The 22,329-nt window shown below is 42.0% G+C and overlaps 3 protein-coding genes across 4 annotated transcripts in view; 2 read left to right on the top strand and 1 right to left on the bottom strand.

Annotated features, from left to right (window-relative positions):
- The first annotated feature begins 321 nt into the window (after positions 1-321).
- gngt1 (guanine nucleotide binding protein (G protein), gamma transducing activity polypeptide 1) lies at positions 322-11,980 on the top strand. Of its 2 annotated transcripts, none has more exons than XM_063184947.1 (3): positions 322-434; positions 10,164-10,262; positions 11,600-11,980. In XM_063184947.1, exons 2-3 carry the CDS (start codon positions 10,167-10,169, stop codon positions 11,726-11,728), a joined length of 225 nt encoding a protein of 74 aa, XP_063041017.1. In that variant the 5' UTR covers positions 322-434; positions 10,164-10,166; the 3' UTR covers positions 11,729-11,980. The 2 variants fall into 2 exon arrangements, with proteins under 2 accessions (XP_063041017.1, XP_063041015.1); XM_063184945.1 differs by lacking the exon at positions 322-434 and adding an exon at positions 945-971.
- Positions 2,159-5,347, bottom strand: tfpi2 (tissue factor pathway inhibitor 2). Its single transcript, XM_063184944.1, has 5 exons — positions 5,204-5,347; positions 4,794-4,970; positions 4,491-4,670; positions 3,739-3,912; positions 2,159-2,827 (listed from the first exon to the last, which is right to left on the bottom strand). Exons 1-5 carry the CDS (start codon positions 5,277-5,279, stop codon positions 2,706-2,708), a joined length of 729 nt encoding a protein of 242 aa, XP_063041014.1. The 5' UTR covers positions 5,280-5,347; the 3' UTR covers positions 2,159-2,705.
- A 1,274-nt stretch (positions 11,981-13,254) lies between the features above and the next one.
- The window catches only part of zgc:85777 (uncharacterized protein LOC405871 homolog), a 62,916-nt gene continuing 53,841 nt past the window's right edge, over positions 13,255-22,329 (top strand). Inside the window, exon 1 of the mRNA XM_063185952.1 lies at positions 13,255-13,474. Coding sequence (XP_063042022.1) covers positions 13,280-13,474 — 195 coding nt within the window. The 5' untranslated portion in view covers positions 13,255-13,279. The remainder of the gene's footprint in view (positions 13,475-22,329) is intronic.

Genomic DNA, 22,329 nt, shown 5'->3' with positions numbered 1-22,329 from the left:
TTCATGCCTAATTGCTTGCATGTCGGTTGTCTATGTAGCAGTAGCAAATATTCTTTAACATATTCAGAATGGAACGTCTCTGGCAGTAGCCTATCCACCATGAATGTGACCACATAATATATGCATGCTACTACTGTATCTGAAACTCGGAAAGTGTCCGAATTTCCCTGTTTACAGCCCTCTCAATGTGATACAAATGGTCAAATTCAATAAGCATGTTGGCTGTGAAATTTACTTTTTTTTGTCCTGAACGTGTTATTGCTTGGAGTGATACGGCAATTATTAAATTGTGAGCGAGTGCGACAGGGGGCGCAAGCGAAATGCGCAAATGAAAATTCCACCACCTACCATTTTCCCCATTGCGCACGCACCGTGATCAACATCATGAAGTGTAACCAAACATTCTTCGGCTGCTTGAAACTGCAGACTGCGCGGTAGGTCAACTCAGTAAAAGTTTGTTACAATAAAGAAATTAACTAGGCTAGGTCTATCTCTTGGCGACATGTCCTCGTGGTGGAATGCAGGTGTACACCCGAGAGAAGCGTTTGGCCTACACAGTAAAAACAAATATAGCCTATGTGTTACTGTAGGCTAATAGCCTACAACACTTAGTTATAGTAGGACCACTAAATACAGTCTAAGATGTTAAAATGAGGTTTAGAGGTGGGGTTGTGGTGCTTCATTACTTGGAATGTATTGGGTAGGGCCCTTTCAGATGACTTTGTTTTGGGCCTGGTCAAAGGTGTCAGTGGCTGTGTGTGTGTGTGTGTGTGTGTGTGTGTGTGTGTGTGTGTGTGTGTGTGTGTGTGTGTGTGTGTGTGTGCGCGCGCGCGCGTGTGTGTGTGTGTGGGGGGGGGGTATGTTCATCATCATCATCATCATCATCATCATCGTCGTCGTCATCATCATCTTCTTCTTCTTCATCATCTTTTAAAAAAGATCCCACATCTATGAACATGGAGAGCTGTCATGTAAGATAAATGTATTTTTATTAATGACACATCTTTCACTGTCTTTCATTAACCAAGACAGCCTCAGGTAGGCCGGTACTCTCTCTGTTTCTCTCTCCCTTTATTTATTTCTTTTGGGATACATTTATAGCCACTTCTCATGTCCAATTGTCATATAAAGCAGCAAAACCATTCCCATTTCACAAGACAATAATAGACGTAGGCTTACAGAACATAGCTACAGTAACTCTGTGTCTGTCCTGTTTAGTTGTTGTCGTCTAAGCTTTGATTAAAGACAAGACAGTTTGTTTTACATTACATTACGCTTTCATTTATTCAAAGCGACTTACAACTATTTTTTTTCAGGGTAGCCTATTGGTTACAGTCCATGGAGCAATGTGGGGTTAGGTGCCTTGCTCAAGGGCACTTTGGCCATAGATGGAGATGTAGGGAGAGGTCAGGGGGGGATTTGAATAGGCAACCCCTGGATTGAGCGACCAACTCTCTAGCCACTAGGCCACAGCTGCTTTACGCTTTCATCATTTGTCAGTGACACAGAGAAGTCAGAGTGCCCTGCTGGTTTCAAAGGCACAGAAACATTTCACACAGCCCTACATTTCCCAATTAGTATTCAGGCTGCAAAGAAATGATAGACAAAATTGCAGAGGGACTTCTTGCAAAAGTTCTACAACGAGGCTGATTTCAGGGTGTTGCTCAATGAATGACTCACACTGTATGCCATTTTATTGTGTGTGTGTGTGTGTGTTTGACCCATGGCCTATGGATGTGCTTACTTGTTTATATCTTGTTTATGTTATTGTATTTTAATATTTGTTTTACCTGTCCAGGGACTGCAGATGGGAATTAGCTATATAGCTATAATCTGGCACAAGCCATCTTTTTACTTCTGTAATCAATGTGTATTGTGCATGGTCCCTGTTGAACTAAACTAAATAAACTAGACTAAACTAACTAAACTAATTTGGCACATTAAAGTTCAGTGTTGAGTCAACACTACTACATCAAACGGGACCATAGTGTATGCTCAAGAACACTATTAAATCCAACACACAAAGTTGTATTGAACATTATTTCAAATGGGACCATATATGCTCAGAAAAGTGTTGAAGTGCGCTCAGGATAGCATTGCACTTGCTAGATTCAGTTCCAGTTAGTCAACAACGAGTGTCCAACCCAAAACATTTCGTAAAAGATTTTTTATTTTTATTTAAAGCAAACCACTACCATTTGGTTCCTGTCAAATATAATACATATTAACATATTATTACATTCAAATTACTTTTTAACATGTTGGTTTCACAACATGAGTACAACAATACAAAAATACAAAAAAATGTGCTCTGGCAGTGTGCAGTGGTATTTTGCATCCTTCAAGATGTTCTACAAAAATATAAGTCACACTTTATAATAGGGTTCTCATGGCTAACATGCTTAATGACTGACTGTATAAGTGACTTATAAAACGTACTGTATGTTGAGCGAAACCAAGTGCCTTCTTCCTCCATATTATGATTGTATCGGTAATGAAGGCCTTAGTGGCAAGTTAAGCCAGAAAGTTGCAAATAGGCTACACACCCATCACATTGTTTTATATGGACAATTATATACAGGCCTAGTCACTTAAACAGACGGTTAGGCATTTATTAGTGGCTCTCCTATTCTAAAGTGCAACCAAAACATATTGTACATTCACATTGTAGGTAACAGATAAAAAAAGACAACAACATCTCTTGGTTACGCAGAAATCCTGTCGATGGGTTTAGGCCGCCTCAATCTCCTGGCCCCCGGCGCTGCAGGATATCTGGTCCTCACCACTCTAGACTTCATTCTAATTTTCCCAGATGGTGGCTTCACAGCTGAAAACAACAAATTAAATGATAAGAAAAAACACATCACATTTATTTATATAAAGCACATTATCTAACAGCAATCAGTGCTGACCTGAGTGCTATAGAAGGAGCTAAAAATATTGTTAGGGCCTAATAATGATGATCTCATTGAAGGATTTATTGAAAGAAATCAAGTTTTTAAAAAAATCACAACTATCATAATACTAATGATAATGAAAAGAGGAAAACATCATACAACACAGAACACACAAGCAGTCATTGACATTATTCATTGTGATAAAATGTTTAGAGGAAAACTTTCAGCGTTGTGTTCCAATAGGAATTTCTTTTGGAACCTGATATCTGAGGAATTCAGATGCATACCCATCCATTTTCCGACATAGGGCGAATATTAAGTTATTTTAAAAGTCATGCAAGTAATCTCCAACAATCTGTCCTGTAAATGTTACCAACAAAGCACAATGTTTGTTGAAATTATACAAACACATTTCTCAGAATACATCCCTAATGGACTTCCGAGGTTTGTTGTGCATGTAAAGCAGGAGTGGGGAACCTTTTTCATTCGAGGGGCCACTTCAAATTCTACCAAGGGCCGTAAAAGTCCTCCGAGGGCCGTACTATGAACACAAACCAGGATTTCCCCCTGCACTTTAGGCCTATATTGAAGGCAGCCACCTTTAAAACAGACCACCTCTCTAGGTTCCCTGAATATAACTTAATTGTATTGCAAATGTAGCCTACTTCTTAAGATTTCTTTACAAAATATGTCATATTTCCTGTGAAGCTGCAAAACATTAAAATTATATCAGGGGCCGGATAAAATGACCTCAAGGGCCGCAAACGGCCCTCGAGACATAGGTTCCCCACCCCTGATGTAAAGTAATAATCAGTATCATCATAACAAAGTGATTACATACCTTTGCCGCACACATCAGTGCATGCTTGCCTCGTAACAAAGTTGTTACTACTGCCTCCACAGCCGGTGTACTCAAACTGCTCGCACATCTTAGTGGCCGAGTTGAAGTAGAATCGTGGTATAGAGGCAGAACACCGGCCTTTGTCCATGGGATCACGACACATCAAGGGGATATCTGCAGGGGGAGACAGGCAATATTTAGAGACAGGCTTCATCTATGGATACATACGTCCACTAATAATGGAGTTCTCCTTTAATGTTGAGCTGTATATCCTACAAAAGAAAAGCCCATAGCTGGTATATACAATATACTACCTCTGTGATACCCATATCATCAGATACATTTCTTTGGTGTAAGTCAAATAGGCTGTCTCTACAATGCCATGACTATTATTACACCTACTGTTGACAAAGGCAAAGTCAAAGTCTAGTCAGTAGCCTATTACCGTCAAAAAGGTTATGCAAAGGTTTTGAGATGGAAGTTCTCCCTGTAGGCCCATCTTCTCATGCCAAAGCATGCCAAAATGTGCTAATAAACAAAGCGTAACAGTCTAGTAACAAACCAGGGATATATAAACACATAACGCAATGAATGAAAATCAAAGCCATTTACATGAAGTAAACAATGACAATGACAGTAAAATGTCCCCATGTAAGTCAGGTAGGCCTATGGCTGCAAGAGCCGGAGGCATTGCATGTGACGTCATTGGGATGGATGGATGGATGGATGGATGCAAAGTGTTTGCATCTTACTTTTCTGAGGTTTGCAGTATTCCAGGCAAGACTGTAGACTCGAGAATTTGTTCTCGTTGCCCTCACAGCCGCCATAGTAGAAGATCTCACACTGCATGGAGGTCATGTTGTAGAAGTAGCGCTTAAGTAGGGCACGGCACGGGCCCTCATCCTTTTCAAACCTGCAGATCCGAGGCACCGCTGGGGGGTGGAAAGCGCAGAAAACACGTAAGAATTAGGCCTACTCTTACTCCCACAGAAAACTACCATGTAAATTAGCACACCAGCAGTGTATTTGGCGAGATAAAGACGCCGTTTGCTTACCTGGAATCTTGTACGTGGAACATGTTTTACGGCACTCTATGAGGCTGTTGAAGTTGTTGGCGTTCCCCAGACAGCCACCGTAGCTGAACGCCTCGCATTCTTGAGTGAGTCTGTTGTAAAAGAAACGCTCCTTGTCCCCCCTGCACGGTCCTTCATCTACCTCCAGAAAGCACACATCTGCAAGGAACAAAAGACTTGTGGCGTTAGCTCAACACTTATCCATCTAAACGCAGAGGCGCAGGCAACGCCCTGGCGCGCAATAAAGACAATATTCACCCCGCAAAAATATCTCTTTACATAGTCAATATCAATAAACTGAATAAGACTGCCTCGAAAGTTGAAGATTTACTACTGCATGGGATAGTGTAAACGAGTCTATTCAGTTCTATAACTGTATCTGCCATGTTTACCTTTCGGTTTCAAAGCGAGGACGTTTCCCCGTAGTGCCACATGAAGAAAAGTTAACGCGCAAAGGTAATATTCCATTTTAGAGATTGTCCTGCTGTGTAGCGGCTAGGAATGATTCCTGAGTCTGACTAACAAGTCATGTCAAACGGTCTTTTATAGCCCTATGTGAGAGGTTTTCCTCGGGGAAATATTAGGGCGGGCACGCGCTGACTCACTTCCATCTCATTTAGGGTATTCTGAGGAGGACTGGCGGCTTGCATGAGAAACTTTAATTACAGTAACTTCAGCCATTAACCAAGAGATTGTAATTAAGGATTATAACATAGTGAACGTTTTTAAATTCATGCAACCTATTTGATTTTTTGACTTCATGCACACTCTAGTTGAATGTGTAAAATTGGATTACAAACCAAACCGATAATATGCCAACAACATGAGTATAGTGTTAATACGAAGTTCGTCATCGGTGATCAATTATAAGCCAGATGTTAAACATGGCTGGTGGTATTTACACTTATAAACACATGGAGAGCAAACAGAATGATCTGCCAACAGGCTATTTTGCTGTGATTTAGAGATGCGATCTGCGCAAAATATGTTTTCAATAACCATTCATCACACCAGCTGGATCAAATTACATTATTGTCACATGATTTTGGTGACAACAACATACCAGGTCTACGCCACATTTCTACAGTTATTCTGCCAAAAGGGCTTTCCATCTTCTGGTCATTTGATGGCAGAATTCGGTAGAATAGAATTAAGCCACAGAGGACAAAGTAGTGCGTCTGGATTTGGGAGTTCAAAAGGCATAGGAAAATCAACTCTGGACCTCCTAGATGGCAGTTAAATAGGCCTAGGCCCACCTCAGCAGGTGGGCAAAGGTTGTTCACCCACCAGCTAGTGCTTAGATCAGGTCAGTTTAGAACAGAATGCAAAAAACACATTTTTAATAGGCTAAATGTCCTTGGTAGGTCTCTAAAAGGAAATTGGAATTTCAGCTGCAAAGACAAAATATAGTTTGATAAAAAAAACCTCAATAATTAGACAGATTGACAGACATATATTAGACAGACTGTTAAATGGAGTGTCATGTTGGAGGAGCATGATGTGACAGGGTGTGCTGTACGTAGGGTTGCCAACCGTCCCTTGAAATACGGAATCGTCCTGTATTTAGAGATAAAAGTACGGGTTCCGTATTGAACTGAAACGGAACACGGGACGTTAAAATGCAGGAAATTACATCTAAGAACTGCAATTTTCTGGGGGACAACCCCCAGCACAATGAAGTGTCCCGTATTTTTTTCATTGACAGTTGGCAACCCTAGCTGTACGTGCGTGCGGCGTGCGTCTGTGCCAGTGTCTCTGCGTAGGTCTCTTGCATCATGTGTTTGAAGAAGTGGTCCATGTCACTATCAGAGCAGGGAGTGGCAAAGAAGGAACCGTCTGAGACTGTGAGAGATGGAGGTGCTTCATTCTGATCAGTAGCCAAGCAAAATGCCACAGTGTCTGTTGAAAGGATGAGTCTTCTTAGGGAGACTAGATAGATCGATATCTCAAGTCTAGGTAGGTGCCATGTGTCTGCAGTCATTTTATGATAGGCCTGTTGAATATAACACTTCAAAAAGGCATTGTGAGTCATCTGTCTCCCTCTTGTTAGAGTTAAGCAACTTGTGCAGGACTGACTTACTTAACAGCAGACCTAATAAATGATGCCAGAAAGTAGATGTTCATGGAATTACGTAGGACCTGTGATTCGTTTCTGTGCTTATCAGAAGTTTTGGGGTTACAGCATCATTTGTCTGGAAAGATAGCATAGAATACCAAGTACACGATGACGCTCATTTTGGACTATGTGAACTTCATAATAATCACTGCAATGAAAACAAGCGTATGATCTGCCTCCCTTCATTCTCCATGTTATCACTGCATACCTTTCTAAGTGAGTGCACTTGATAAGAATGGTGCAACTACAATTGGCTCAGAGCAAGATTATTTTTCATTTTACGTAAAGATTTTCACACAAAAGGTGTAATTTCCCACCATGGATACAAATATTTATAGTGACGATGATGGGGAATTTCATAGCATTAATCAATATGACACAATGCTAGGCTTATAACATACATCATTTCAAAAAATAATGTCAGTGGATGATACACTGCCCCAGAGATGTTCCTAGAATTCCTTCACCCCATGAACCCATTGATGCCTAAGGCATCTGAAAAAAAGGGTGCTGAATGCCTAAGCCCTTTTTAAGAAAAGCTGCCCTCAGCCTATAAAAACCTAAATATCTCAGCTTCTGAAGCACATAAAACTATGCAGTTGCATTTAAACTAAATTAAGCTAAGGCACATGCGACACTGTGGACACTTTATTGTATTATTATTTTTGGTGTATGTGTGTGTGTGTTTGTGTGTGTGAGAGAGAGAGTGTGAGAGATATGCCTGGGCAAATGTATGTAACAGTGAGCTATATATGGTTATTTTATGTCTAAGTATGTGTGTAACAGTGAGCTATATATGGTTATTTTATGTCTAAGTATGTGTGTAATGTCTTGTGAGCAATGTCTTTATTTATGTATATGTGTATGCTACTTGACTCCTTAATTTCCCCCTGGGATCAAGAAACAATACTCTACTCTACTCTACTCTCTCTACTCTCTAAACGCTAAGACCCTCATCTTCCATTAGAATGTGTTCATTCATCTCAAACAAACAGAGATTTTTAATCAAGTTGTCTCATGAGCCTGAATGTGGCGTAATGCAGCTCCAGGCGCCAGGGCCAATGTTGCGCAACGCAACATCAGGCATCAATGGGTTAAAGACTATAAGTTAGGCAATACTAATACAATATTACACTAAGTGGTTAGTGCTGTGGTGCACTGTGCTGGGACTGCATGTTATATGCAGGCAGTGCTGCCCATGAGGTCCCAGGTTTGAGTCTGGCGGCCTTGCTCATTTCTCCGCCCTGCCACAGCTCTGGCTCCACATCATTTCCTGATCTTCACTGAGCTGTTGAAATGGAGGCATAAAAGCCCAGTATACAAATCTAAAAACGAAACACAATATTAATGGCCATCACATGGCCACCTGTCAGTGCATGGGGAAGAAGGAGTCACCGGAGCATCTTCAGATGTGGAAAATAACTTGTTTTATAGGGCAAGCGGCAAGACTAACGTTTCAACGTTCACACGTCTTCTTCAGAGTCAATGTGACGTGTGAAGACGTGTGAACGTCGAAACGTTAGTCTTGGCGCTTGCCCAATAAAACAAGTTATTTTCCACATCTGAAGATGCTCCGGTGACTCCTTCTTCCCCCGTGCATTTACCAAGTCCTTCCTCGAGACACACCAGATTGTGAAGTGCAGGAGCGCGGAGGATATCTCTCCTGGCCACCTGTCAGTGTCAGGTCCTTGCGGTGATGATACACAGGGCGAATTTTTGAGCAATGTTGCCGGGCAACATCTTTGCCTCTGAGCTTTCTGATGGAATAGTCAGACAAGCTATCTGCTGCGGATCCAAGATCTCTTGAGAAAAGTGTATAGCAATGTTCTCAAAAGTAACGTTGATCAGCAGCAAAACAAATGTTTTAAACTATTCTTTAAAAAATGAGGGACCAATTGTAATGCTGCAGATGGCAACCTTGCTGAAAAAAATAACCTGTGCAGGCTATCATTATCTTAAGAAGCATCTTCGCTTTCACTCCTGGTCGCCCTGTACAGTGCGCCATGTGTGAGAACAGTAGCACTTGATATGACAGCATGCTACACGGATCCATTGACTTTCACTAGCTTAGCGACATGCTCCTTCTTTTAACTTGTCTCAAAGCAAGACAACGGCTTACATGAAAAATAAGACACTTTACCACCTTTATAAACCCTGGCCAACAATTTTAACTGTATTAAGCCCCAAAATAGTGGCATACCCCTTTAAGATGCGTCTTCGCCCTCACTCCTGGTCAGCCTGTACTGTGCGGGACTCACTAGTTCGACGCCCTTTCGGTACTTACCGCTTACGTCATACAACCCTAAACCTAACCATAACCCTAACCTTAACCCTAAACCTAACCCTAAACCTAACCCTAACCTTAACTCTAACCCTAACCTTAACCCTAAACCTAACCCTAACCTTAAATCGCTTGTTTGAAATGTTTGATTACCATGTGAAGTACCGAGAGGGCGTCAAACTAGTGGGTCCCATACGGTGCGGCATGTGTGAGAACAGTAGCACTTGATATGACAGGTTTAGGGTAAACACAGATTAGCATGTCTTTGTCATTGGCTACCTGTAATTCTCTGCCTGTCCCCTTGACCCACATTGCGTTCATGTACATATACCGTAGTCCTCGTCAATGTGTCTACCTAATTGATTTACTTTACTAATTTAGGCCTACATACAAGTGATGTCTCTCTCACTTTACCATACGTAAATACACAAACATTATGGAACTGATTGTTATTCATGTACTTTTTTCCCCACACTAACGAGATATGCTGCTGAATGGTTTGAAAAGGGGTAGTGTTTTAATCAGATTAAGAGATTACAATGTTGATACTGATTACTTTATAAAGGGGATTTGGAGAGAGGAGAGGGATTCTCAGGGAGTTTTCAGAGGTGAAGGCAACTCTCCAATAAGCGGCAGTAAGTGCTGTTAAATTTGCTTCATTTATTGTTTTTAAAACACAAAAAATACAGGACATGTTCAATTGACTGTGTTGAGAATATTGTGGTATTTTCAATGTGATGGCATGATTATACTAATGTTATAGTTGTGTGATACTCTGTGGTAATCCTCTTAATACCTAATGTGATACTGAGCAATATTATTGAATATAAATATGTACAGTGTATGGATCTAGGAATAAATCATTTGTTTAGCTGACTTGAGATTCAAAGTCTCACTGTCTGGAATTTGATTTCAGTCTTGCCTATTCACAAATGTCTCGTTCTGCTTTCCGTAGACCATGCCTTTCATAGACGTGGAAAACCTAACAGACTTGGAAAAGGCCAAAATGGAAGCAGAACAGAAAAGAAAAGAAGTCAAACTTGAACGAGCATTGGTAAGTTCCTCAAATAACACCATCAGGGCAATACAAAATAATCATAAAATAAAATGTAGGCTGTTTATAGGCGGACTGAGGCTCAAAGCAACGTATCACAGCACCATGCAAATTGTTGTGGTCAGATTCCTATTAGAATCTGTTGCTGTGTGGAATAATTTGTAAATAACTAAATATGTAGCATTTTAAAATTTTAAGATTGTAAGTGGCAAGTCTTTTTTTTGGATAATTTTCAAGATCTGGGCTTTGTTCATGTCAGTGCCATAGAAAGTACCTCAGAACAATAATCTCAGCTGTGTCACGGCTCCAGGGACAGCCGACTAAATGACAATATGTCCTCTGACGGATAATCAGATGAAACAAATCCATTAAGATGAGTTACCTATGAAGCAGCCTTTAAGAAACAGCAGCTGTGGAGGTGTGGTGGCTCAGTGAGCTAGACCAGTGTTTCTCAAACTTTTTTTAGGCGAGGCACCCTTTCAATTCATTAACAATTTCAAGGCACCCCAAACCAACAAGCCGTATACATGGCATCACATCCGATATCACACAAGCTTAGAAAAGGAACACATTTGGAGACGTCACTCAACCTACGTTCAAAGTTGCAGCTTACTGGGGCGACCTAAATTCACTTTTATTGTGCTTAAGTGGCAGATGAAAGATTCCACTGACTAAGCATTGGTTTATTCATTTAGACAAATATGTAATATATTACATGATTGATTTATCAGCCACGTTTCCGTGGCACCCCTGAGTGGGGCCTGAGGCACCCCAGGGTGCCACCGCACCCCGGTTGAGAAACACTGGGCACTTGGCCGGGGACCCGGGTCCGATTCTGGCCCAATTCTCTCTCACGCACTATCCTGTCCAATTCATTATAATTCAATTCACGATGTAAAAGCCCAAAGAAATATCCATTTAAAAAGACTAGGCTATTTTAAATTACTTATAATGACACTTGTGTGTGTGTGTGTGTGTGTGTGTGTGTGTGTGTGTGTGTGTGTGTGTGTGTGTGCGTGTGCGAAATTCGAATATTATTCGAATATGGGAAAAATATGTATATTCGAACGCAAAAATGAATATTCGAATAATTTACGAAATATTGCGCTGGGCAGCGCGCACATTGATTCTCCTCCGTTAAGTGTCCATGGTGCGTCCCTTACTGGCCTGTGTGTAGCTGCTGCAGTCACATATCACAACAAGGAAGCAAGGACTGCGAGTTGCTTTGTTGATAGAGAGTAGCTTCGTGCAGATTGTTTTGACATTTGAGTTCTTATTGCTGTTCGAACCGCATTGTAAGAAGTTGCCGTCTCTCGTGAATGTCTTTCTGTTGGCAGGTCTCTAAATGCTGTACTGAGTTCATGGACCACGTCCAGGGTTTGGTTGAGGAGGACACGCTCGTCAAAGGCATCGCAGAGGACAAAAACCCCTTTAAGGAGCTCAAAGGTGGATGTGTTGTTTGCTAGAGTTGGATGGAGGAGGAGCCGCCGCCTTCCTTTTCACCCCCTGCGTCGTCTGTATAATAGTGCCCTTCGGAGTCCCTGCCGGTACGTCTTGAGTGCAAGCAGGATCCATTAGAAACATGGATTGACATGAAAATGCATCATCGTTGAAGGTTCTTAATCACGCCTTTGTAAAAAACAAATGACGTCCCTCCGCCCTTTCGGATTGTACCCTCGTGCACCCTTTCCTTTCAAAGTGAGAGAATAAATCGCAAGTTATTTTGTGGAATTGTTGTTCTTTATTTTAATTGTATTTGTCGTTTTCTGTGTCACACTTGGGCCATTTGATGATTGTTAACAGGAAGTCTTTGCCAATCCATTTTCACAATCTATGCTTGTTTAAACATGGAAAATAAATGCAGCGGGCAGAGTTTAATAATTCCTAGGCATCAGTATTGTAGCTTCTGAAGTGTGCCTATGTCAGTGTTTTTCAACACTGGGGTCGAAACCCTATGTGGGGTTGCCTGGCATGGGTGGTCTAGCCCAGTGCTTAATTTGTCAAGCGGGAGGTCCCGGAGCGCAGAGGATGGGTAGCTGTGATGTCTTTCCCTGAGGTTCCATCCAAGGTTCCGGAGCTCTCGTGTGAGGTTCCGGAGCTAGCTCCCCCTTGCTCCCCCTCAAATTAAGCACTGGCCTAACCGGGGCCAGGGTGGGCCAGGGCCCCTGTAGATTTCCTCCTGGCCCTGCTGTGGCCCCTGTGCTGAACAGCCAATGACCACGACATGATATAGGCCTACATTTTTTGTATATTATTCATAAAATTTAAAATGTAGGCCTATTTCGTTTGCCAATTTATGTGCCCCCCTGAACAAATAATGCCCCCCCACCCCTGGTAATTTTGGTCTAGGACTGCCACTGTCGCCTGGAATTCAAAATGGGGTCGCCTGAAGTGGTGTGGTAGGGGATTTTTAAAGTGGGGGTATGTGACGTCATCAATTAGGCAACTTATGTCAACCCTGTTTTTGTACTCAAACAGACCACACCCCTGGTCGCCTGAAATGTCTAGGTGTTGAAAAAAAGAATACTGATCCACACTGCAGGCCTAGGCTAATTACTCATTATGCCTATAATAACATAACTACTGGTAGGGCCTAAATATGTGGACTGAAACTCCACATACAATCTTAAATATCTATGGGTTTAAAAGCATAAATGGTTGCTAAAAGCGTGTAGGCCTATGAGGTCCCCAGAAATTTAGGGTGTTAAAATGGGGTGTCCCAGGTCAAAACAGGTTGGGAATCACTGGCTATTTGTTTAACCAGAAGCATGATAATAATAGGGGCCTAAATTATTCTAACCAAAATATGTCTACGTTTGTCAATAGCATTTTTGTACAGTGACAGTATGTTGCAATTTAATACATGTATGATGTAGGCCTTTTGTTTTGAGAACATTAATGGAAACTTCAGCAATTACGTAGCCAGAAGAATTATTATGAAAGAAGCGGACTTGGCACTTGTCATCTGTGTAGGCCTGGCGCATGCGCACAATTGAGACAGTACAGCTGAAGCAAACATGGCGCTTTTGGAGAGAGCCCTGCGTCTCCCACTGACTGCTAATCGCAGTCTTTTCAAATTATCTACGGTTTGCATTAAAAGGCACGTGTCAGAAAGAGCTTCCTCCAAGATCCAGGACACCAGCAGTCCCGAAACATCTGATCACATACTTTATACTCCGGAACATCTGGCGCTCAAGGATACTCTGAAGAAGGTATCTAGCTAGCTTGTGGTGCTTTCTGTTGTTATCAGACGTTTATTTTGTCTTTGGGGGGTTGGAAAGGGTTTTTGGTCATTCGCTGCAGGCGTAGTTTGACTTTGTGCATGCATTTGTCCAAACGAAGCAATGTGTCTTGTCAACCTGACTTGAAGTTCAACTACAACTGGTCAAAGTAGGTGAGAGTTCATTGTGTTACGTCAGGACACAGTCATAACATTTCGTCCATCAGGTAGCGTCAATATTACCCCCATGAAGGCGTATGCATAACATTTACATTGATCTTTGCTTATGGGGCACTGTTATATTAGGCTAAGTTTTCTTTATGTTAACTTTTACTTGTGCAAGTATCGACTTCAGTTCCCACTGCATTGTTTTGATGCAGGGAAAATAGGTCACCTGACAGCAGTTTGAAGCCAAGCAGTTGGCCTAAGAGGAGTATGGAGTGCAGTCCTCCATATCAATTGCAATATGAATGCCATTATGAATGAATTACATTCATTGGTTAAGGTTCTGTAACACTTCACCAGTCGTATCATGAATAAGTTATATAAGAAGTCATTTGGCCAAGTCGTGCAAAAGCTGCAGAGCTAGGAGCTCAACATTTTTATTCATTAATGAGTCCACTTTCAAATTTGTTTTCAAAATGTTCAACGGGCAACCCATGGTATCAATACTGCAGTGTACACAGTAGAGTTCATAGATGAAATAATTGAAGCCATGACTTTACATTTTCTAAATATGGAACCATTACATTACCAGTCATGATGTGTCATGGTGGTCCCTTATAATAGACTTCAGGTGTATTTTTAAACACTATTCTTTGCCTACTCCCCACATTACCGTCAAAGAAGAATAGGCATCCTCCTTTTTAACCTTCACGCCGCTTCCTCTTTAGCCCAGTCTAGACTCTTGTGACTAGAGAGGGTCCATACCATCTACCATCGTAAGCATCTGGAAATAACTCTGTTTCACCATTGAGAGGGCCCATAACCATAGAGGAAATGTGGAACGGTGATGGTAGAGGAAACGGGTATTATTCTGAAGCCATGGGGATATGAATAGGTTGTGTGTGTGTGTGTGTGTGTCTGTGTGTGTGTGTGTCTGTGTGTGAAGTACACCGCCACCCCACCCCCTACACACACACACACAAACACACACACACACACACACACACACACACACACACACACACACACACACACACACACACACACACACACACACACACACACACACACACAGAGAGAGGAGGAAATGGGGTTGCCACAACACAAAGCAGCCCTGCACAGGGAGAGTGGGAAGTAAACATAGAGACCGAAGCCAGAATTCACCGCAGTTACAGCACGTGCTACTACAGTATAGGGCAGGGGTCAGGAACCTTTTTGGTGGAGAGAGCCATAAACGCCAATTTTTTTTAAAAAGAAATGTTTATGAGAGCCATACCATTTTTAAAAAACACTGAACAAAGCATGTATTTCAACAATTTTAGAGTGTACTGTAAAGTTATTGCTTTTATTGATAACAGGTAAGTATAGGGTTGCCAACTGTCAACTTCATTATGGTGAGGGTCTGGGAGATTTTTTTATTTCTTAGATGTCATTTCCTGCCTTTTAACACTTTTTAACCTCCCTTGTCCCGTTTCAACTATGGAACCCGTACTTTTATTTATAAATATAGGACGATTCCATATTTCAAGGGATGGTTGGCAACCCTAGACAAGTAAGAGCCATGTACAGTTCCGAAAAGAGCCAAATGTGGCTCTAGAGCCATTGTTCCTAACCCCTGGTATAGGGCCTAGTGGAGGAGGAAGGTGATTAGGAGGAAGTGGCTAGGTGAGAAGGAGGAGAGGAAAACGGGTCACTGCACCACACGCCACAAACCCCCCTCCCCGACTTGTCTCCTCTCACTTCATGGTGCAGCTTACACAGTTGTGATGTGTTTGTAATATTACATTACATAACATTATTACATTACATTGCCAACAATACATTACATTACATTGCTTTATAACCAAAGCGACTTTCAAAAGAGGACATAATCAAGCCAACATCACAAGCAAATACAAAGTGCACAGGAAATATACAGAACAACAAGTGCAGTTGCAAAGAAGGGTTAGTTAGTAGGTTTTTATTTTTTATTTTTTTAAGTTAATAAAGAGTACACACACAGCACACACACAAACACATACACACACACACACACACACACACACACACACACACACACACACACACACACACACACACACACACACACTCAAACTAAACTAAACTAATATCCTGATGTTGTTTGACTTTGACACCCTCCTGTGCCCCTGGTGTATGGTCATTTCTGAGAAGAATTCCACCAGCAACACCAATACACCAATCAATCAATCAATTGCTTGTTCTCTTGGAAGTGGGTCGGTGACGAATTGAGGAAAGGGAAGCCAGCTAACCCGTCCGTTGCATGTCCCCAGCCGCCACCACTGCCCTACCCAGTCTAAAGTTAAAGTTAGACCATTACTTCAAAGCCACACACTCTGCCTCGCCTTTTAATGTCCAACATTATATCAGCACTTTGGCCTTTGTCAAGGTCGCATGTCCCTGGCTGCCACCACTGCCCTATCCTGTCCTCCCCCGGCTTCCATGCCACCTTGACAAAGGCCTAAGTGCTGATACAATGTTGGACATTAAAAAAAGGGAGACAGACACCATTTCCCAATGTCAAGTGTATGAGTCTTCGAAGAGTGTCAGCCTAATTAGTCACGCCCAGTGATTGACTTTGACTTTTAAAAAAGGATTTATTACAGAATTCATGTAGTTAATACACATAGCCCCCTAGGAGCTGACTTTAAAAAGAAACATTCAATAAATAAATAAAAGAAAAAGATACATCTATACATTCCATCATACTACGCTTCGCTTACAGGCACCCCAAAACCAGAGCTGAATTCATGCTCTGCACCTCTGACTGTACACAAGGCACTATTTTGTCACCATATGCTCAGTGATTTGATACCCTGCAGAGTAGGGATGTTAACCGGTAGCCGGTTAACCGATAGTCGACCGGATCAACTTTAACCGGTTAAAATTTTCTGCCACCGGTTAACCGGTTGTAATAATAATAATAATAATAATAATCATAATGATAATTTCCTCCCAAAAAGCCCAAAAAACCCCGATAATTTTGAGGTTTTTGTACGATAATTCAGCATTTTCCATATGGCAACAGTGTCTGGACATGACAGGTCCTGTCTGCGCAGCGAAAAAAAAAGGTTTATGTGAGAAAAAAAAAACAGTGCTGTGCATATCAGGCACACGTACGTTGTTTAATTTAAGATTACCGGTTAACCGGTTAACCACCGGTTAATGAGTCTCAGTAGCCGGTTAAGAGTTTTTTCAATTTTCGCCATCCCTACTGCAGAGTTCACCAAAGAGTATCCAATCACTGGGCGTGATTACGAACGCTGATGCACTTCGAAGGACGCACACTAGACTTTGGGAAATGCCCATAGTGTGTGGCTGTCTTTGAACTAATGGTCTAACTTTAGCTGGCCCATCAGTTTCAGTGTGCATCCTTTTCCACCGTTTGTCCTTCTTCCACGTCCCCCCAGTGCAGTCACGGCCCTGTAATATCCTGCAGTATGTCTCTCTGGTGTGATTTGTAAGAAGAAAGGGGCACCAATCAATCAATCAACTGTTTTTTTCAAGGTGTATGAAAGTAGGCATGTGGGGTGAGGAATGGAATGGCATTGAGAAGAACACGCACGCACGCACGCAGGCACGCACGTCACACACACACACACACGCACACAGAGTGCCGCTGACGGCCTTGTCTGGGCCCTGGACAAAACGGGTCGCCCTGGAGAAAGGGTCGCCTTCCCAATCCCTACAATGTACTAGTGACCCAATTCTGGGCCCCTCGTCTCCCTGGGCCCAGGACAACTGAGCCCCCGGTTTCCCCCCCCCCCCCCCCCCTGTCGGCGAGCCTGCACGCACACACACACACACACACACACACACACACACACACACACACACACACACACACACACACACACACACAGACCAGAGTCCTGATTGGTTTGTAATATCCTGCCAATCTCCACTGCCTGCTCTTGCTATGCAGTTGGACACAAAGCACTGCTGTATTGTTGTACACAGTATTTCCCTAATGACCTGTCCAGATAACCCCTCACCGTATGTCATTGCTACAGGACGTTTGCAGTCTGTCTAATTTATTTGCATGCAGTTGCTCATGGCATTGTGGCCACCTGTGAATCTTTCTGTAGCATTTCCATATAAAATTAGTCATCGATTAATCAACTAGGACCACACTGCGACGTCACTGTATGTGTTTTGGGCATGCTATTCATCCTATTTGGTGTGTACGTGCAGAAGTTAACGTGTGCCGTGAAATTGTGTATATGTCATATCTTCCAAATAGTTTAGGGTCATTCCACGCCAAATCAACAAGTGCCCGCGCACTTAGGTCTCAAAAAATTCTGAAAATATTACCAAGTGTACCAATGGTACTTAAGAGAAACACTGTAAATTTATTTGAATGTAAAATGTATACTCTCCGTGTTACAGCCAATTTTACTGGGGGAGGGGGGTGCCCATTTTGTTCACACTCATTTTTTTGTCAAAGTTCACAAGCCCCTAGCTCAATAACTAAACCATGTAGGAAGCTCACATTTGGCATGCTGGTACATAGATAGGAATAGTTTGTTGCTAAACTGTCAGTTTTGGTCTGTATGATCCTGCATAGTCATAGCATTCCCTCAAAGACGATACAAATTGTACTGGAGTTTTTGGCTGTGCTCTGTTTAGGCCTTCAGAAGACATATTTGTGCCCAACATAGCCTCATGATTTTTTCCCCTTGTAGATACAAGTAGAAACACTCCCATAAAAATCTATAAATAGAAAGGAAATCCCATCAGTGTTTGACCAGAAGACCTCACAAGTCTGACAAATCATTTTGGGTGTCATTTTCAGAGCACCAGAACACCTTGTGGGATTGTCCACAGATTTTTTTTCTTTTTTTTTCTTCATTCTCCATGAAGTCTTCTTTTTAAAAATGCCAATGAGACTTGTCTTATGTGATGTTTTCGTTTTTAATTTCCACCCTGAACATGGGCAAAATGCAAAAAGAGAGCACATGAACATTTAATGTAAAGACTAAATAATCAAATGCAAATTTTACCCAGACATGATCACCCGAGAGTCCTTGTGCAGGCGTGCAGATATCCCTTTCAATTTCAATGATTTCAGGAGCGTTCAATGTGGTAGCTAGCCTGGCCGCGCCAAAAACCCCTTGCGGCCATTCGGGGCGTCTAGATTTCTAGGCTATGTGGGAGCAGGTTCACACACCAAAAGAGACAGTAGGTCAGGCACAAAGAGTCATGTTGTTACTTTTTTTGACCAGCAGATGGCAGCGGAAGAAACGCATAGAAAACATATTGCTCTCAATGTGCATGGTGCCCATGTTCAGGTTGGAAATTAAACAAGAAAACATCACATAAGACAAGTCTCATTGGCATTTTTAAAAAGAAGAATTCATGGAGAATGAAGAAAAAAATAAAATAAAAATCTGTGGACAATCCCACAAGGGGTTCTGGAGCTCTGAAAATGACACCCAAGATGATTTGTCAGACTTGTGAGGTCTTCTTTTCAAACACTGATGGGGTTTCCTTTCTATTTATAGCTTTTTATGAGAGTGTTCCTACTTGTCTCTACAAGGGGAAAAAAACAAGAGGCTATGTTGGGCACAAATATGTCTTCTGAAGGCCTAAACAGACCACAGCCAAAAACTCCAGTACAATTTGTATCATCTTTGAGGGAATGCTATGACGATGCAGGATCATACAGACCAAAACTGACAGTTTAGCAACAAACTATTCCTATCTATGTACCAGCATGCCAAATTTCAGCTTCCTACATGGTTTAGTTATTGAGCTAGGGGCTTGTGAACTTTGACAAAAAAAAGAGTGTGAACAAAATGGGCACCCCCCTCCCCCAGTAAAATTGGCTGTAACACGGAGAGTATACATCTTACATTCAAATAAATTTACAGTGTTTCTCTTAAGTACCATGGGTACACTTGGTAATATTTTCAGAATTTTTTGAGACCTAAGTGCGCGGGCACTTGTTGATTTGGCGTGGAAAGACCCTTTAGCTATTCCTTGGATAACATGAGATGGCTGATTGAGGAAGCTTAACGCACGTCATGACTTCCATATAATTTGTTGCCACACCGTTAATTCACTCTAAGTAAGTCTTTGTTGCAGAAGACCCTGTTTCTCTGTCTGGTGGATTGTTTTTTCATCAAGGTGACTGCACTTGGGCATCAAACAATGGGTTATTTTCACACAGTTGTATTGCTTAACATAATTTCCTTTTAGATGTGAAATACAGTTTTGATTGTCTCTGGCTTTTTGGCAGACACCTTTTGAGATTTATCGTTGTCATCCAAGACAGGTCAGGATGTGTTGTTGTGTGTCTGTGTGGTGCTGTGAAGAGAGTCGTCCTCCTCTGTGGCGAAAAAACAAAGGCCTCCCCATGATGGGAAATTCCTCCAAAAGCACAAACGCAGCATCGCAGTCTTTCTTTTCTAAATGGCAGATAACAGATATCTGGGCCTCTGGAGAGAAATGTAGCGTTTCCCTTTTCCAATCCTGCAGGATGCCTCCCTTCCTCCTCTGTGCTGTCTGTCTGCAAGTATCCATGGGTGCGTTCCAATATGCGAACTTGCCTTCTCCACTTGTGCTTGTGGCCTCATACCAGGAAGTAATATGTCATGATGACATCACTGACAATAGCATTATATTTCAATATCTCGCAAAAGCTCAATTGTAAAGTCATTTTCTCATTTGCAAACTGGATGGTGAATGAAAAACCGTCCCTCAAACATTGTTTTGGCTAGGCTGGCAGCTGGGAAACTTTATTGTTTTCCATGGAGGGGCCAGGAGATCGGGAGGAGGCCACAAGCACAAGTGGAGGACGCAAGGTTGCATATTGGAATGCACCTCATGCCGTGTCTGTGGCTCACTTGACTGTCAGAGACTACCCCATGTTAGTTTGTCTATTGACTGTTGTGATATAGTTTCCTTCAAGCAATGATTTTATTTTGCAGATACTAAACGTTCAGAAAACACGGCACACTGAATACTGTTGTTCTTTTTCCTTTTTATTTCTTGGGAGTAGAGCATGTAAATAAATTCACTCATGCACCGTTTTCCCCGACTCGCTGTGGCTTCTTGGGAGTTCTCCCAGTTTTCAGGTTATTGTTGCGTTGCTTAAACCCTAGACCAACGTAACAGAGCGAACCTGAGGACGCACTGGGCGAAACAAGTCTTTGGTTCCAAGAAATAAAAAAAGAAAAAGAACAGTATTGACCCAGTCGGCTCCTCTGGCCCGCCCATGAATCTGCATTGTTTTCCCCTCCGACTGCTCCACCCGTGCTCGTGCGGTGCCAATCACCACATATTAATTAGCCACTACATAGTAGGCCTACAGCGGGTGGGATAACCGTGGGGGAAAACAAGCAATTTCATAGGCGGGCCCAGAGTTGCCAACTGGGTCTATTCAGTGTGCTATGTTTTTGAACTTTTCGTATTGATCCAGTTTTCCTGGCTTACGCCTGCACCTGGACCACTGAAGGCTTGTACTCAAAGACTTCCATGTACTTAGATTTTATTTTTCCCTGAGGTTCTTCGGGGTTGTTTGCGTTTTTAGATTTTTTTTTTCTTTTAACATTTGACTTTCTAGAAAATTTGAGAGACAGACACAAACAAATATGATAGATCTATATCAATCTACTGTGCAACAATGCAACAAAAATTTGGAAGTGAATTGAAGTGAATCGTAATGTCTCCATCATCTGATCATGAGCCAAATCCATGGACACTGCATGATTGAAAGCTGATCAATTTGACAAACAGCGTATCTATCACAAACAAAAGGGTAGTTCCTCGCGCTTCTGCTTTATCATCTGGTGCATCGACAGGAGAGAGGCAGATACGCTTGAAGGACAACACCGGAGCAGCACAGATGTAATTCTTTGTGTTTTTTATTCAAGTGGACAACATGATGTTGTGTACTTGAATAAAAAACACAAAGAATTACATCTCTGCTACTCCGGTGTTGTCCTTCAAGCTTATCTATCACAGTCATAGATGACTGCTGCTGATTGAGGAACCTAAGAAGTTTTAGACTGAGGATAGGCGACTGAAATACGTTGTAGGTTTCAAATATCAATACAATAAATGCAAGCAATGTTTGCTCATCTGTAACAAAATTCTGTTTATTTGTCCTGCAATTCTCTCTGTGTTTTCCACAATTGGGAAGTGTGTGTGTGTGTGTGTGTGTGTGCGCGCGTGCGTGTGTGTATGTCCACACATGTTATAAGCTGGAAAACAGTACCCTGGCTTGTGTTGGCTTGTCAGCCTGGGGTGTATTTCTGGAAAGCGTAGTTGCTAACTATGTTAGCTACTTTGTTGGTTGCAATGCAATTTCCCATTGGCAACTACCAAAGTTACTAACGGCTAACAACTACGCTTTGCAGAAACGCTCCCCTGGTTTGGTTTTAGTTTGTTTGGTTTGGAATTGGAAGAGGGAGGTTAGTTCCTGCCCATCTCTCCCTATCTGTCACAGGCAGCCTTTCAAAACATTTTCAACTACTTCAGTACAATTCCGAAGCACAAAATGTGCAGTTCTCTTGGATTTGGCTAAGACATAAAGTAATGATGTACGTACATGCGTGGTAATGATGGAGGAAACATTTTAAGTAGTCATGAGAGGGGAAATCACAAAAAAACACATTTATTTGTACTAATTGAATGAAAATGAATTAAAACAATTAGCAA

The sequence above is a fragment of the Engraulis encrasicolus genome, chromosome 20, assembly GCF_034702125.1.
Source record: "Engraulis encrasicolus isolate BLACKSEA-1 chromosome 20, IST_EnEncr_1.0, whole genome shotgun sequence".
NCBI lineage: Eukaryota > Metazoa > Chordata > Actinopteri > Clupeiformes > Engraulidae > Engraulis > Engraulis encrasicolus.
Note: the sequence above shows the minus strand (reverse complement) of the source record. Positions and strands in the feature narration are given on the sequence as shown.